The 17126-nt window shown below is 46.9% G+C and overlaps 1 protein-coding gene across 2 annotated transcripts in view; it reads left to right on the forward strand.

Moving 5' to 3' along the window:
* Positions 1–17126, forward strand: part of LOC147882960 (pyruvate kinase isozyme G, chloroplastic-like) — a 58071-nt gene that overhangs the window by 34166 nt on the left and 6779 nt on the right. Inside the window, exons 8-11 of one of the 2 annotated variants that reach the window (XM_087400621.1) lie at positions 15030–15092; positions 15195–15370; positions 15457–15559; positions 15721–15869. In XM_087400621.1, coding sequence (XP_087256747.1) covers positions 15030–15092; positions 15195–15370; positions 15457–15559; positions 15721–15869 — 491 coding nt within the window. The remainder of the gene's footprint in view (positions 1–15029; positions 15093–15194; positions 15371–15456; positions 15560–15720; positions 15870–17126) is intronic. The other variant, XM_087400622.1, reaches the window with a different exon arrangement.

The raw sequence follows: 17126 nt of genomic DNA on the forward strand, positions 1-17126 counted from the left end.
ATGCACTGCAAGTCTGGATCAATGATATTGAGCCCCCCTGTCCTCACAACAGGGAGGATGAAGGTCTTCCAAGCACCTTGGCTCTAGTGTCTACTAAACCATCTAGCCCACTCCTTAAAGATTCTTATAGGCCTTTCGAGCTGGGTGGTGCAATCTCATGAATGGCATTAACAAGAGCAAGCAAGCCATGCTATGGCCAACAATACCTAGTTGACAACCACCACCCTCAAAGCAAGATAAAGTTAGGTGGGACTCCAAAAGAGGGGTTTTCTCGTGTTTCTCTCCAACACAAGAGCTGCGAGGGGGAGACACCGATGCCGACCTAGCAGCACAAGTGTCCACCAAAATACACCCTTTTTTTTCCATGAAGAAGATTTCTATTAAGTATGTAGAAATATCCCCTTGAATCCAAGTAAAACTGAAATCAGCCCTCCAATCTGGAGTTTTCTTGTCGCTAATCTAAAATCCATTGGATTTATTCCAATTAATTTGTGTACATGCTACAAAACAAAATAAAATCCAAGGCTGCCCTGATGGAAGTGAGATTCTGTGAAGTAGCATACCAAAAAACAGTAGTCAGGAGAGCACACGAGTCCATGCATATACCAATGCATCATCTCTCTGGAGTGACTAGTACACTCATCATAGAGGTCCCGTGGTAAAAAAACTGTCAACACACTTGCAAGAGCAAGCGGAGCTGCTGCTCCTCCCCGTGAGCTACTGCCCTCCCCTCTCCCTCTCTCAGCCAGCCCCCTCTCCCTCTCCCTCTCCCTCGCTGCCCCCCCCTCTCCCCCCCTCGCTGCTCCTCCTCTCCCTCCCCTCTTGCCAGCCCCCTCTCCCTCCTCCCTCTCCCTCCCTCTCCCCTTCCTCCTCTCCGCCCTCCCTCTCCCCCCCCCCGCTACCCCCTACCTCTCCCTCCCCACCCAACCTCTCCCCCACCCGTCAGCCCCCCCGCCCCCCTTCTCCTCCCCCGTCCCCTCCCCCATCATCCCTCTCCCTCGCCAGCTCCCCCCCCGCTGCCCCCCTCCCTGCTGCCCCTTTCTCCTCCCCCCTCCCCCGCTGCCCCCCTCCCCGCTGCCCCCTTCTCCTCTGCCCTCCCTCTCCCCTGCCAGCCCCCCTGCCCCCCCCCCTTGCCCTCCCTCTCCCCCCCCGCTGCTCTCCCCCTCCCCGCTGCCCCCTTCTCCTCCGCCCTCCCTCTCCCCCGCCAGCCCCCCTGCCCCCTTCTCCTCCCTTGCCCCCCTCCCTCCCTTACTCCCCCCCCCCCGGGGAGAAAAAAAAAAAAAAAACTCCTCCCTCTCCCTCCCCACCCCCTTCCTCCCTATCTCAGCTCCCCACGCCTCCCCCTCAGCCTACCTCTGTCTCCCCTCTCTTTCTCCTTCTTCCTGCCCCTCTCTTTCCCTTCCCTTCCCCTCTCTCCTACCCTCTCTTTCTCCTTCTTCCTGCGCCCGCATTCAGGGCGTCCTGGGTAGTAGTTTCATGGACGGAGCTTTATCAGTGTTGGAATCGGCCTTTTCACATCGATTGGCGAATGGATCCCCATTTAGCCAATTTCCATCCACCTCCACCGGCCACGAGAACCGTCATTTTTTCAGAAGACGAGCTGCAGCAGCTCAAGAAAGATGTGGAATTAGAGGGCTCCACATCACTTTTCGCCCGTATCTTTGGGTCACACCCTTCTAGATCACAGGCTAGAGACAAGATGTTGGCGGCGTTACCAGGAGACCTCGCCCCTCACCTCAGGGATATTCGATTTTTGGGACGTGGATTCTTTCAAGTGGTTTTCGACTCCCACGAGTCCACAGCCCTTGTTCTCAAAGCTAATCCCTTGGCTTTGGGTTTGAGGAGGATCTTTCTTTTGCCCTACACCTTGGGCTTCGATCCGGTCGAGGAGGACAGGCAAGTCACATCATTGTTCATTAGGTTTCCTGGTCTTCCTCAGGTCTACCATCGACTCCTTGCCACTATCGGAGCCACATTCAGAGTGGTCACGGAGATCCCCTCCCTTCCTGGCATGCCTTCTTCCTTGGCAGAGGCAGTCAGTGCAGACGGGGTACCTCGTGTTAGGGTCATTGTCTCTGGCCCTAACATCTCAGATGACCACATTATGCTTCAGCGTCCAGACGGCTCTCTCTTTCGACAGAGAGTCGAGATTTCAGGTAGACAGGACCAGTGCAGGATTTGCAGGACCCTTGGGCACTTTGCTAGAGACTGCCCAAGGAAGAGAAAAAAACCCAAGAGGTCTTTTGGTGCGGCTTCTTCACGTACTACCACGACTGCACCTCCCCAGCACCCTGTACCACGCACTCCAGGACCACCAAGAGCAATAGGGCACCCTGCTTCGCGCACCCCAGGACCACTAGGGACAGCAGGGCGCCCAATGCCTGCAGCACACCCAGTACCACGATGGAGAGCTATCAGAGCGGCTCCCTTATCTCAGGAGGAGACTTTTGATCCTGTTCAGACAGACGCCTTCCAGACTCCAGAGGTGGATGTTGCTGCAGCCCCAGATACTACAGTTCCACATCAGGAGGGGCCTTTAGATCCACCAGCCCGAGTCACTTTGGTCTCTGACCCCTTGGTTTCTGACCACGAGGGGACTACATGTACTTCTTCCCTGCAGACTGTTCCTGCCACAGTCAGGACAACCGAGAAAGTGCAGGCGCAGATGAGGGCTCCTGATTCCTCTTCACCCCAGCCACAGGCCTCCTCAACCCCCAGGTCCAGTTCTGCTGATAGAGGCCTGGTAGGTTCTTCTCCTCCATCTTTCACGATTGCAGGTCTTCTTCGCACTCCTCGGCCAGACTTGCTTATCAGGAATTCTTTTTCGGCACTGGCAGATTCGGCGACTTTCATGGATGATGAGGAGTTTGTGCCCTCCACCTTAGGGGTCCCGGTCATTGGGATTTCTTCTAACAGGGCCTCGCTATCAACAGGTGTGGGGATCCTTTCACCTATTGAGTTTCCTGCCCTCAGCAGGCGTGTTTCGGCCCAAAAGCTGGTCTCCTCTACTAGGTCTGGTAAGCCTTTCCATCCAACATCCTCCTGTCAATGAGGATAGTCAGCTGGAACATACAAGGCCTAGGCGGAGTTCCACACCGTCGCCGTAGGCACCTAATCCAGAACCAGGTTCATCCAGGCGTCATTGGAGGTGCTATTGATATCCTTTTTATCCAGGAACACAAGCTGGATGCGAGTGATTGCTCTAAGTCTGGCAAACTGCTTTCAGGACATACCTTTTGGTTGCCTGCTATGGGCACAACGGGAGGTACTTGCATTTGGGTCTCTCTTTCTATTCTCCCCTTGGTTGCTGGTCATGGTATTATCTCCTCTTCTAGAGCTCAATGGATCATTATTTTGATTGGAGGGCGTAAGATTAGTCTTCTCAATCTTTATGCTCCCAACAACAGAGGGGAGCAGATCTCCTTTTGGAAGGAGTTACTCTCTTGGGCCCCCATTGCAAATTCTTGGATCATTGGTGGCGACTTCAACATGGTTGAGTTGCCTTCAGACAAAAAGGGAGGCAGACAGGTGGAATTCATTCTTTGGAGAGGGCAGCCTAGGATGCCTTTCTCTTTCAGTTCAGTGGCAGAGACACTTGGTTGGATGATGCCTTTCATATTATGCCACAGTCACTTCTGTACTCTGGGTCGAACAGGAGAATACACATGCCCATTCATGCACGGATTGACAGATTTTATGTAGAAGATTGGGCACTTAACAGAGGAGGATCTGTATGCATTTCTACTGGGGTTTCCACCTCAGATCATTTTCCAATGGTGTTGCAGATTCTTGAGTCTCATCGGAGAGGACGCTCTGCCAGTGTCAGGATTCCGGATGCTTTTTAAGAGGAGAGCCTCACGGAGGATATTTTACAGATTTGGGTTTCTCACATACAGGGTGGAGCTGTCCATCCATCTCAGATAGCTGCAGCCTTATCCGGAATTAGTGACTATTATCATTCAGTCGCTGATTCTAGGAGACGTGAGATTCTCAGATGTGAGATTGGTATGCGCCAGCAGTTAGCATCCCTTGAGAGGGAAGAGCAGAAGAGGCCCACAGATGCTTGGATTTAGGAGCGCCTTGCAGCAAGGGCTCATTTGTAGACATTGTTGAATCAGAGAGCAGAGTATGCCTTTCATGCACGGGAATCCTTTTGGATTCAGATGGGTGGCAGGGTCAACAAACACTTTTTCTCTACTCATGGGCCTAGACATAGTAGAGAGTGTGTTTCGCAGCTTGTTGACTCAGACGGGGTGTTACAGTCAGATCCTGATGCTATCATGAGTGTAGCTTCAGATTTTTTTGCATCCCTTCTTACTGCAGATCGAGGCACATAGGCCATTGATGATGCGAGAGAGGTTATTTGGCAGTGTATCCCTGTATTGGTGAAGGATGAGATGTATGTTTCTCTGGATGCACCTTTTACCAATGGAGAATTCAAGACTGCATTACTTGCCCTTCACAAGGGCAAGTGCCCAGGTTCAGATGGACTTAACCCCTTCTTTTTTATTACTTTTTGGGAGCAGATTGGTGATCACATTACATCAGCCCTGCAGGGCGTGTGGGACTCTGGTGAGATGCCGGACTCACTCACAGATGGTCTCATTCATCTCATCCCAAAGGGGGATAATAGGAATCTTGTGTCTCAATGGAGACCCATCACTCTTTTGAGCACTTTTTACAAGATTCTAGTGAAAGCCATTAGTCTGCGGTTACAGGTTTTTCTTCCAGATTTGATTCATGACACGCAGACAGGGTTTGTGCATGGCAGAAGTATTTTTGATAATATTTTCTCATTTTGGGAGGCCTCAGAATTGGCCATGCAGAGCCGCCAGAGATTGGCCATTCTACTCTTGGACTTTGAGAAAGCTTACGACAGAGTAGACTGGGATTTCTTTGAGGGCACTCTATCTCGCTTTGGTTTTTCAGATGCATGGATTAGAGGAGTATCCTCTCTCTACAGATCAGCCCATAGCCAGTTGCTCATTGGGGGGTAAGAGGGGACAGGTTTCAGATTTCGAGATCCTTGCCAGGGATGTCCTCTTGCCTCGTTTCTTTTTTTGTTTGTGGCGGAGGCTATGAGTATCTACATTAGATATCAAGCTGATATTTATGGGCTGAGGCTTCCTATCTGCCGGGAAGAAGAGCTCCTGGATAGTGAGTTGGTAGATGACACGGCTGTTTTTTTGGCTGCCTCCTCCAGGACACTCACTTCCTTCCAGACAGCCTTGGATTTGTTTTGCACGGCTGCAGGTGCACACATTAATTGGCATAAATCTAGTGGTTTTTGGATTTGCGAGGATGACACCCTGGATTGGGGTAATGATATTGGCTTCACTTGGGTACAGAGGGGCTTCTCCGTCAGACATTTGGGCTGCCAGGTTGGGGTGGGCATCTCTCCCTCACAACAGTTTGCTCCGGTGTTGGAAAGCATCAGAAGAAAGCTCCTTTTCTAGAGCTCATCCAAACTTGACTTGGCCTCCAGGGTGGTGGTGGTTAACCAGGTTCTTCTAGCCACAACATGGTTTGTATGCTCTTGTTGGTGCCACTCTAGGGATTGTATCACTCAGCTTAAGAGGCCTGTACGAAACTTTTTATGGAGTGGTCTAGATGGCACAATTGATGTTACAGCCAGGGTGGCTTGGGAGACCTTGATTCTTCCTACAAGAGAAGGGGGTTTGAATATCATCGACCCAGATCTACAGTGCCAGAGCTTTACTCTGCAAGTTCGTTGTGAGAGGGCTTATGCCAGGACAAGAGCCTTGGAAGGATCTTTTTATCAGATGCATAGAGTCTCGCACGCCCACTTCAGGAGAGGATTGGACACACAGTACTAGATGGGTTTTCACCATAGCCCACCTCAGGTCTCCCTCTTCCCCTCTTATGGTTGCTATCCTGAAAGCATGGGCCAGCTTCAGGAGTACTCTTCGCAGGATTTCCCCATCCACCTGTGAAGAGATTGAAAGGCAGCCTAGCATGTGGAATGATAGGATTTTGGATGAGCTTGGCAGACCACTTGGAGCTTCTCCTTACATGCAGTGGCCAAGATGGGAGAGGGGCCCTGCATCTACAGTGGGAGCATGGAAAGCCTTCAGGAAGCTTCCTGCAGACCAACAGGCCTAGATGGTTCTTAATCTCAGAGGGAGTGCAGGGAGAGTCCAGCAGATTGATGCAGCCTTGCCCTTGGATTGGGTGGACACAGATGACATGCCTATTACTTGCTCCACCTGGATGGGAGCATTTTCCAGATTGGGAGTTCCTTTACAGGTGATTGCTTTTCTTGATCCACATGAGGATGCCTTAGTATTTGATGTTTCTTCGGGGGGCAGGCTGTCCAGATCCTCAGACGAAATCTTGTTGGAGGTACCGTTTCAGCCAGTCAGGATAGTGGGCTTCACGGAGCATGGCTCTCTTTCACAGTGGTACTTGGATCCTGACCCGCTTCTCCTCGCCCTTGGCTCATGGAGGCTGTGGCTCTATGGAGGTGTCCCAATGAAGTTTTTGGAGTGGGACCCTGGGGAATGGGAATGGATAGATAAAGGGCACCGAGAGAAGGGCATCCCCTTCTTTCGTTACACGGTCAATAATGCTAGGAAATTCCAGCTCAGCTCTAGGGGTTAGAAGCCTACCAGAGCTCCTCATTGGGAGAACTTTCAGATTTCTGCTGACTTGTAGAGAATTTTTTGGCAGAGGCTCTGGAAATCCCAGCGGAATAGAAAAATCACTCTCTTCTTTTGGCTTTTTATTCATGGTGGGATAGTAGTGAACCATTGGAGGTCCAAGTTCGGAGCTGACCCTTCTTGCCCTCGCTGCCTTTCTGCTTTGGAGACAATACAGCACTGCCTATGGGATTGCAGATAGGCGAGAATCATATGGAAGGGGATTGCAAGACATTTCAGCACTTTTGTTCGCCTACCTTTCTATATGACCTGGGGATCAGTGGCTTGGCTTACTCTTTCAGGGCCCCAAGTATTGTTTGAGAGACTTGACTCCTCTTGGGCTCTTCACATCCGACGACACCTTGTGGAGTCGTGCTCTCTAGAGGATGTTCCGGCCACTCTTTTCAGGGCTGGTCACTCCTCGGTCGACTCTCCATGGGAGATCCTAGCTAGCATTGCATCATGGCACATTTGGAGAGCCAGGTGCACTGAGGCTTTGGAGGGTTCTCAGGTTCACCCTTCTCTAAGTTTGGCACATATGCCATGTTGCCCCTTTACCTCTATTTTGAAGCAATGAGCATCTGCTTGAGATCTCAGGCTGATGCTATTGGGCTGAGACTTTCCTTGGACAATGAGCTTGTTGATGACACTACTGTTTTTTTTTTTCCCTAAAAAAAAAGACTTCTATTAAGTAAGAAAGAAACCCGCTAGAGCAAGCTCTGTGCGGAAATACACCATGCTAAGCATGTAATAAAAACACCTTAGAGGAATGAGGTAGAAAGAAACCAAGGCTGAGGCTGAAAATGCCATCTCAACCCTGTAGAAGTATCAGCAAAGAAGGGAGAGTCTCTCCAATCTCTGAGAAAAGTAACTCTCCTGGAGGAGGCTGCTCGAGATGATCCTTGCATGGTCGCCCAAATGGCCATCAGAGTGTGTATCGTATCTGTCCAAGTATTGGCCAAGATCTTCTATAAATCCAAAATCTCTCTCCCCTATCCCCTTTGATAAGCACCTGGTTGTGGGCTGATCTATAGAGGCGATGCAACTCTCTCTCTCTCTTTTTATATACATATATATACATATATATATGTATGTATGTATGTATGTATGTATGCATGCATCATACATACATATGTATGTATGTATGTATGTACACACATACATACATATATGTATGTATGTATGTATGCATGCACATACATATATGTATGTATGTATGTATGCATGCACATACATGTATGTATGTATGTATGTATGTATACACATACATACATACATACATATGTATATATACATGTATATACTATACATATGTGTATATATATATATATATATATATATATATATATATATGTATATACATGTGTACATATATACACATGTATATACATATGTATAGTATATACATGTATATATATATATATATGTATATATATGTATGTATGTATGTATGTATGTACATGTGATTCCACCTTAGTTGGAAACCCGGTGATAGGGAGTTATAGTGTTTCAAAACTTAACTCAGATTGTTCCATTTTCACAACTTCCTTGCAAGACTTCCTCAGGAAGTTTGTCACCAAGTCCTACTATAATGGAGGAAGGCCATGGACTCAAGAGCCACCATTTCATGGCAGCAGCATTAAGTTGGGGTTGCATTTCCGGGCTACGTTACTCCTAAGGTTTGCCAAAGGAAGGAAAAGATAGAAAGGGGACATGATGCCACATGAAGGAACTGGAAGAAGGAGGAAAGGAGACAAGGGAGCTAGAAGGAAGGAAGCATAACTAGAACTTGAATGAAATGAAATGGAAGGAAAGGCAAGAACCAAAATGAATGACCAAAACCTCCACCGGGTTGATTGATGTGACAAGTGAAGGTACAATACTCGTATAGAGTGGACACACACACTCAAGTATCATATGTATATGGGATAACTCCCAATATGCCACCTCACACAACGACTCATAAAACTAGTTTCTAGTATACAGTAGAACACACTCTTGACTATGATTTATCCAACACAAATAGCAGAAAAGTGATCGTGCCACGTGTGCCGGAGAGCTGCCGCTGCTCCTCACCTTCCCCTTGCTGCCCTCTCTCAGCCTCTCCCTGCCTCTCTTCCCCTCCCCTCTCTCCTCCCTCCCCTCAGCCCCCTCCCTGCCTCCCCTCTCCCACCTCCCTCAACCCCCTTCCCGCCTCCCTACCCCCTCCCCTAACCCCGCTATCTCCACCCCTGTCCCCTACCCCCGTTGAGATCGTTGGGAGATAGGATCAGTGTAGGATTTGCAGGACCGCTGGGCACTTTGCTAGAGATTACCCAAGGAAGAGAAAAAATAAAAGGCCCAAAAGGTCCACGGGTGTAGCACCTCATAACACCACCTTGACTGGACCTCCTTCACGATCTACTGCACATCCTACCACTTCTCCTGCTGCTGGACCTTCCACCTCTCGCCTAGGACCATTTGACTATAACCTCTCATCTTGGACCTTCTGCTACTGTGCGACCAAGACCGTTAGCACGTCCTATTCCAGTCGTCCCCCATTGGGTGCCAGTCAGAGTTGTTGAGCCTGTTCCACCTCAGGATGCTACTGATGGCACCATGGACCCTTGTAAATAGGAGATATTCCCGCCCTTGCTGATGTGGTTGCTCTTGTCCCATCAGATATTCATGTGAAGGAGCTTCCTTCTATGGAGCAATTTGTTGCCGAAACCCGTGCCATACTCCATGCTAATGATACTTGTTTGGCCGAGCTTCATCAACGCCAGGCCGAGCTCCATCAGTAGCTCCCTTTCTCTTTTGCTCCTCTTTCTTCACCTCTTGATAGAGGCAAGGGATTATCACTTCTACTCCACCATCCACAAGGATCCTCTGCACTCCTGCACCAAAAGCATCATTTAGGAATTCTTTTGCAATTCTGGCAGAGATGGCAGAGTTTTTTTTTTTGCCGAAAAAACAGTTCTAATTATATTACTTCGAGAACAAGATACAAGAGGTCAGCTTATAGCTGAGATGGCAGAGTTTGAGTTAGAGGAGAAGTTTTTACCCTCTACCCTTGGGGAGCAGCTTGTTCAGATCACCGTGGATAGAGCTTCCCCTTTTGCATGTGTGAGAGTGCTTTCCCCACTTGACTTCCCTCCTCTTGATAGGAGGAATTTTTCCCAGGAGAGGGATATCTCCACTACCAGGTCTGGTAAGATTTTTCATCTGGCCTTTTCCTCTTGCCAATGAGGATTGTCAGTTGGAACGTTCAGGGCCTCAGAGGTGTACGCCACTGTCGTCATAGGTAGTTGATTCATAACCAACTTCATCCAGGTGTTACTGAGGACCCCATTGATATTCTCATGATTCAGAAACACAAACTGGATGTCAAGGATTGTGCCAAGTTGAGTAAGCTTCTCTCAGGCCATTGCTTTGGTCAACCGCCTTGGGCACCAGGGGAGGTACTTGCATTTTTGTTTCTTCTTCAATGCTACCCTTGGTGATTGGACATGGGATCGTAGCTCCCTCTAGAGCTCAATGGATCATTCTTTTGATTGGTGGACGTAAGGTTGGTTTCTTAAACCTCTATGCCCCCAATTCAAGAGGGGACCGTGTCCTTCTATAGAAGGAGCTGCTTTCTTGGTCTTGCATTGCAGAGTCTTTGATCATTGGGGGTGATTTCAACATGATTGAAATGCACATAGATAAAAGAGGAGGTAGGGGAGGTGGTATCCATTCCCTAGAGAGAGCAGCCTGGGATGCCTTCTTTTTTTGGTACAGTGGTAGCGATGCTTGGCATGATGATGCTTTCCACACTCAACCGCAGTCACTCCTGTTTTCTTGGTCGAATAGGAGGTTGCAGATGCCTATCCATGCACGGATTGACATATTTTATGTGGATGATTGAGCTTTGGATAGAGGTGGGACAGTATGCATTACACCTTGGGTGTCCACTTCATATCATTTTTCAGTTGTTCTGTTTGTTTCAGATCCTCATGTGAGGAGTCATGCTAGTATCAGGATTCCAGATGCCTTCTACACAGAGGAGGGCCTCACAGAGGTAGTCTTGCGGACTTGGGTATCTCACATGCACGATGGGCAGCTTTCCCCATCAGATATAGCTGCAGCCCTCTCAGATATTAGCAACTTTTTATCACTCAGTTGCTCGTATCAGGAGAGGTGAGATCCTCATGCAAGAGATAGGTATCTGCCTACAGTTGGCTGCTCTTCAGAGGGAAGAGCAGAAGAGGCCTACAGATGCTTGGGTTCAAGAGCGCCTTGTTGCAGCAAGGGCTTTGTAGGAACAAAGTGGTGCGGACAGGCTTGTTTGTATGCGGGCACCTCAGAAATTTTGAAAAATGTTGAAATCGGACCTCAAAAGGTCAAAAAATAGCTGCTGGACTGTTGGAGCTGAATGTGAGAACCAGGAACGCGCATTGGAGCACCAAGCTTGCGGGAGTCTAGAAGCAAGTGCGGGAATGGGCTCTAGACACGGAAGCGCTCTGATACCAAATGTAGGAACAAAGTGGAGACAGGTTGTGAACACAAGTGAGCAAGAGTGCACACACAAGAAAGCTCCAATAGAAATGTTCAAATAAAACAATACAAGTACTTAGTATATATAGTACCCAAGTACTATTGGTCAACCATAGGGTTGACTTTATGCCTACAACTTCATATCTTTGTAATCTCTTATAGGCTTCAATAGTAGTCATTGTTAGATTAGAGAGCAGAGTATGCCTTTCATGCCAAAGAGTCATTTTGGACTCAGGCGGGAGGTAGGGTCAACAGGAAGTTCTTCTCTATTCTTGGCCCCAGACATAGTAAGGAGAATGTTTCACAGCTTGTTGACTCAGACGGAGTTTTATAGACACATCTAGATGCCGTCGCCACAAATTTCTATGCCTCCCTTCTTATAGCAGATCCTGACACACATGCTCGAGATGATGCTCGAGTTGTTATTTGGCAGCACTTATCTATGTTGGTGACTGGAGATATGATAGTCTCACTTGATGCACCATTCACCGACATAGAGTTCAGGACTGCTCTCTCTAGCCTTTACAAGGACAAGTGCCCTGGTTCAGATGGGCTTACACCCTCTTTCTTTATTTCATTTTGGGGATCATATTACCTCAGCCCTGCAGAGCATTTAGGACTCAGGTGAGATGCCAAACTCACTTACGGAGGGCCTCATTCATCTTATCCCAAAAGGGGATTGCAGGAATTTCGTGTCTCAGTGGAGACCAATTACTTTATTGGGTACCTTGTACAAAATATTAGCAAAAGCAATCAGCCCACGTCTGCAACCCTTTCTTCCAGATCTTATACATGATATGCAGATGGGATTTGTGCATGGTAGGAGCATCTTCAATAACATCTTCTCATTTTGGGAGGCTTCTGACTGGGCCATGCATAATGGCCATAGGCTTGCCATTCTACTCTTAGACTTTGAGAAAGCTTATCACAGAGTAGATTGGGGCTTTCTAGAGGGTACCCTTGCTCGCTTTGGATTCACAAATGCATGGATCAGAGGGGTGCCAGCTCTCTACAAATCCGCCCATAGCCAGGTTCTCTTTGGTGGAGTCAGGGAAGGCAGGTTTCAGATTACCAGAATGGATTCCCTTTAGCCCCCTTTCTCTTTTCATTTGTGGCCGAAGCTATGAGCTATTACTTTAGATCTCAAGATGATATTATAGGGTTGAGTCTTCTGTTGAGGCAGGAGGATGAGCTATTGGATAGTGAGTTGGCAGATCATAACTTTTTTTTTAAATTGGATGCGACAACACAGACACTCACCAGGTTCGGGACAGCTTTGGATTTGTTTTGCACTGCAGCAAGGGCTCATATTAATTGGAACAAATCCAATGGCTTTTGAATTGGTGATGAGGACACTCCAAACTGGGGGATTGACATAGGATTCACTTGGATTCAGAGGGGTGTTTCCATGAGGATGCCAAGTTGGGTTGGGCATTTCTCTAGCACAACAGTTTACTCCCGTGTTGGAGAGCATCATAAGGAAACTCATTTTTTGGAGTTCTGCCAGACTTGACCTTACATCTAGAGTAGTGGTTGTGAACCAGGTATCATTGGCTACTGCCTGGTTCGTTTGCTCATGTTGGTGCAGTTTAGAGGTTGTACATCTCAGCTCATGAGACCTATCATGAACTTCCTTTGGAGTGGGTTAGATGGCACCTCAAATATTGTAGCCAGAGTCGCTTGGGAGACTCTCATTCTCCCCACCAGGGAAGGAGGTCTCAATATTATTGATCCGAACTTGTAGTGTATGGCCTTCCTCTGCAAGTTTGTAGTGAGAAGATCGATGCCTGGACAGGAGTCTTGGAAAGATTTTTTCTTACACAACATTCAATCTTGTACACCTTCTCACAGGGAAGATTGGATGGATAGCTTGAGATGGATTTTTACTTGAGCCCATCTTAGATCTTCCTCTTCCCCTCTCATGGCTTCCATTCTAAAAGCTTGGGGCAGCTTCAGAGACACTCTTCGGAGAGTTACACCCTCCTCTCACAAAGAATAGACAGGTAGCCAGTCATGTGGAATGAATCTTGTTGAATGAGCATGGCAAATCACTAGGAGTGAGACATTATATGCAGTGGTCTAGATGGGAGAGGGGACCTGCTTCCACTATAGGTGCCTAGAAGAGTTTTAGAAAGCTTCCAGAGGATCAAACACTCTTATCAGTTGGCCACCTCAAAGGGAGTGCAGTCAGGATGCAACAGATGGAGGCAGCCATACCAACAGACATGCCGATCAGAGAGTCCACTTGGATGGGAGCTTTTATGGGGACGGGTGTTCCCTTATAGGTTATTGCCTTGGAGAGGCATCTGCCCTGAAGTTGCTATTGGCTGCTGAGTTGGCGGTGGGGGGTTGGGCTCCTTAGGGTTCTGAGTCAAATTTGTTATATGCTCGTGTTCACTTGAGCTTGTGTTCCCGTTGTTGGCATTCTTGTAATTTTGCCACTTTTTCCTACTCTTGAGGAGATCCTTGTCTTTGATGTTTAGTCGGGAGGCAGACTTCTCAGATCTTCAGATGATATTCTTTTGGAGGTTGCCTTCCATCCTCTTAGGATTGCAGGTTACATGGAATGGGGCATGGACTCACAGTGGTATCTTGATCCTAACCCTATTCTCCTAGCACTGGGGTCTTGGAGACTCTGGTTATATGGTGGTTCCCCCATCAAGTTCTTGCAGTGGGACCCATGGGAGTAGGAATGGGTTGATGAAGGGCACCAAGAGAAGAGCATCCCCTTCTTTCGTTACACAGTTAGAAATGCCAGGAGATTTCAGCTTAGCAATAGAGGTTGGAGGTCCTCTAGAGATCCTCATTGGGAGGTGCAGAAAAAATTTTGAAGGAGGCTCTAGAAAGCCCTCAAAAATAGAAAGATCACTCTCTTTTTTTGGCTTTCTATTCATGGAGGGATTGCAGTGAACTTGTGGAGATCCAGTTTTGGGTCTGACCCTACTTGTTCTCGATGCCACACAACAATTGAGTCAGTTCAGCATTGCCTCTGGAAGTGCAAACATGCGAGGACGATTTGGAAGGGTGTTGCAAGGATTCTTTGCATATTTCATAGAGCACCCTTCGTCATGACTTGGGGATCAATGGCATGGTTATCTCTTACTGGCCCTCATGTGTTTTTTGAGGGACATCACTCATTGTGCCTTTGCCATATAGTTGCTGCACATTCAGTTGTATGCTTTCTCTCTTATTGCACCTCAGATTTTTAATGGGAGTCAAGACTCCTCGTGGCCTATCTTGATGCAGCATCAAGGTGCAGTTTTGCAGACTTTAGGCCATCTCTTTCTCTCGGTACAGACTTGAATGTACTTCAGGGGACTCTTGTTGGGAGGTCTTACTGAGTATTACTGCTTAACACTTTTGGAGATCTAGGTGCATAGAGGTTAATGATGACACCCAAGTCCACCCAGCTCATACCTTGATTAGCTGTTAGCTAGATACTGTACATACGCTGATGGGTACTCGGTCTGCCTTGGCCTTGAGGAGGGTTTTTCTTAGAGAGTGGAGAGACTGTTTGAGACCATCAGCACTTACAGCCACAATCCTGGTTTTTATCTAGTTTTTATGTGTTCACATTCTATGCGTGATATTTTATCAGAGGATTCTCATGCTGTGTTTATGACCTGAGTTTCTTTTCTCGGATGTTTCTTTCATACTTAATAGAAGTCTACTGCATGAAGATTTTTATTTTTACTTTGTATTTTTATGTTCTCTTACTTCCATTATAAACAATGACTTTTTCAAATTTATAAACTGAGTGAAGAACATGTAACAAATAAACCCAACATATTACAGGATGTTTGGAATTCAGAGTGGTATAGAAAATCAGCTCCATGGTGCTTATTGTGCTTGCAGGTAATGGTAGCTAGAGGTGACCTTGGAGCAGAACTTCCCATTGAAGAGGTTCCATTGCTTCAAGTAAGAAATATCGTTGATTATGTCATAGTGCTGCTCAGATATTATCTGAGCACTTGGCTCCTTAATGAAGAAAGAGTCTTACTGAAGTCTTTACTGTTTTAGGAGAAAATCATAAAAACGTGTCAAAGTTGGGGAAAGCCAGTTATAGTGGCAACTAATATGCTAGAGAGCATGATAAACCATCCAACACCAACACGAGCAGAGGTGTCTGACATTGCAATTTCAGTACGTAAAGTGGCGGATGCTATCATGTTGTCTGGAGAAACTGCACATGGAAAGTACGTTTCTTGTAGCCATAAAAAATGTATTTATTTGGAGTTGCACATTGAAAATTTCTAATATGTTTATTCTGGATTTTTTATAGGTATCCCCTGAAAGCTGTAAAGGTAATGCATACGGTGGCACTGCAGACAGAATCAACGATTTTTAAAGAGTCATGTTTGGTGAACCTTGGTCAAGCTTTTGTGGTAATGCATTTGTCAAACTTTTAAGCTAGTCTGATGTACTTTAAAGAGAATAATCTTCCTGATATCCTGCCTGCTGGAAATTACTTGCTCTGTTTCTACTTTTAAATTCATGTGCAATTTCTACTGCTACCTTATAGTCTTTTGTCTTCGGGATTTTTCAGGATCCTATGAGTGAGATATTTGCTTTTCATACCATGATGATATCCAACACCCTTGGCACATCAGTCTTGGTGTTCACACAAACGGGATTCATGGCTATGCTGTTGAGTCATTACCGGCCAACTGGCACAATATTTGCTTTCACAAATGAGTATGCTTCGTCTCTCCAAAATTCTTTGTTTTACAAGACTGCATATATTATCATATAGAGCCCCCCCCCCTTCTTAATGAAAAGACTTCTATTGAGTATGAAAAAATCCCCGAGAGCAACACTCATGGCAAAAGTATATCATGCAAAATAATATACCTTGAGTTGGTTACTAACCTGCTCTTCAAGAAGAGCTAGCAAAGCACCAATTGCACCAAGTTTGATGATGAAAATTCCATCTCACGAGTCACACCTATGGTGGGCTATGAGAAAAATGGGGATCCAGTCCACTCCCCGATGAGGGGGAAGATAGGCCTTGTGGCAGTGGCTGCCCAGGATGACCCCTACATGCTCAACCAAATGGTCATTAGAGTGTGTATCGTGTCTATACAAATAGTGGCCAAGGGTGGACTTGGGATTCATCAAGTACCTTTGTGCATCTGGGTCTCCATATGCACCATGCTGAAACACTCGCTAAGATCTCCCAAAAATTATCCATCGAGGCATGTGCAGGTCTATAAGGTGAAGGGGGAACATCCTCCAGAGAGCATGACTCAACTAAGTGTCGTTGAATCACGAAGCCCTAGGTCATGAAAAAGGAGTGGGCAAAAGTACTCAAAAGTCTAGCAATCCCCTTCCAAATTAACCTTGCCTGTCTGCAATTCCATGAACAATGCTAAATGGACTCCTCAACAAATTGGCAGCGAGAGCAAGTAGGGGCTTATCCAAACCTTCACCTCCATAGGTTTTTTGCAATCCCTCCATGAAGAGAAAGCCAAAAGAAAATAGTTACTTTTCTATTCCCTAGGGACTTCCAGAGCCATCTCCAAAAAGATTTTGAGAAAACTATAGGAAATTCGAGGATTCTCCCAATGAAGAGCTCTGGTGGGCTTCTAGACCCTAAGACTGAGCTGAAATCTGATGGCATTGCGAATGTTGTATCGAAAGAAGGGAATCTCTTCTCATGGTTCCTTGCATCAATCCACTCCCCCTCCCTAGGGTTTCACTCCAAATACACCTCCATAAAGCCAAATCTAGCCCAAGGGAATGTGATCCGGGTTTGTACCAACTTGAAGTCAAGAATGACCCAAAACTCTGATAGGGTAAAAAACAAAAGGATCTCATCCTTGGATAGAGCGCTGGTAAGGCTTGCCATATGTGAGAACCCTGTTCAAGGGTAGGGCTGCATCAATCAGCTCAATTCTTTTTTCGCGTGACTTTCTAACTAAAGCTTATGATCATCCAAAAGTTTTTTGAAAT

Source organism: Dipteris shenzhenensis, chromosome 29 (assembly GCF_047967505.1).
Source record: "Dipteris shenzhenensis isolate YYH24624 ecotype China chromosome 29, Dip_SZ_1.0, whole genome shotgun sequence".
NCBI lineage: Eukaryota > Viridiplantae > Streptophyta > Polypodiopsida > Gleicheniales > Dipteridaceae > Dipteris > Dipteris shenzhenensis.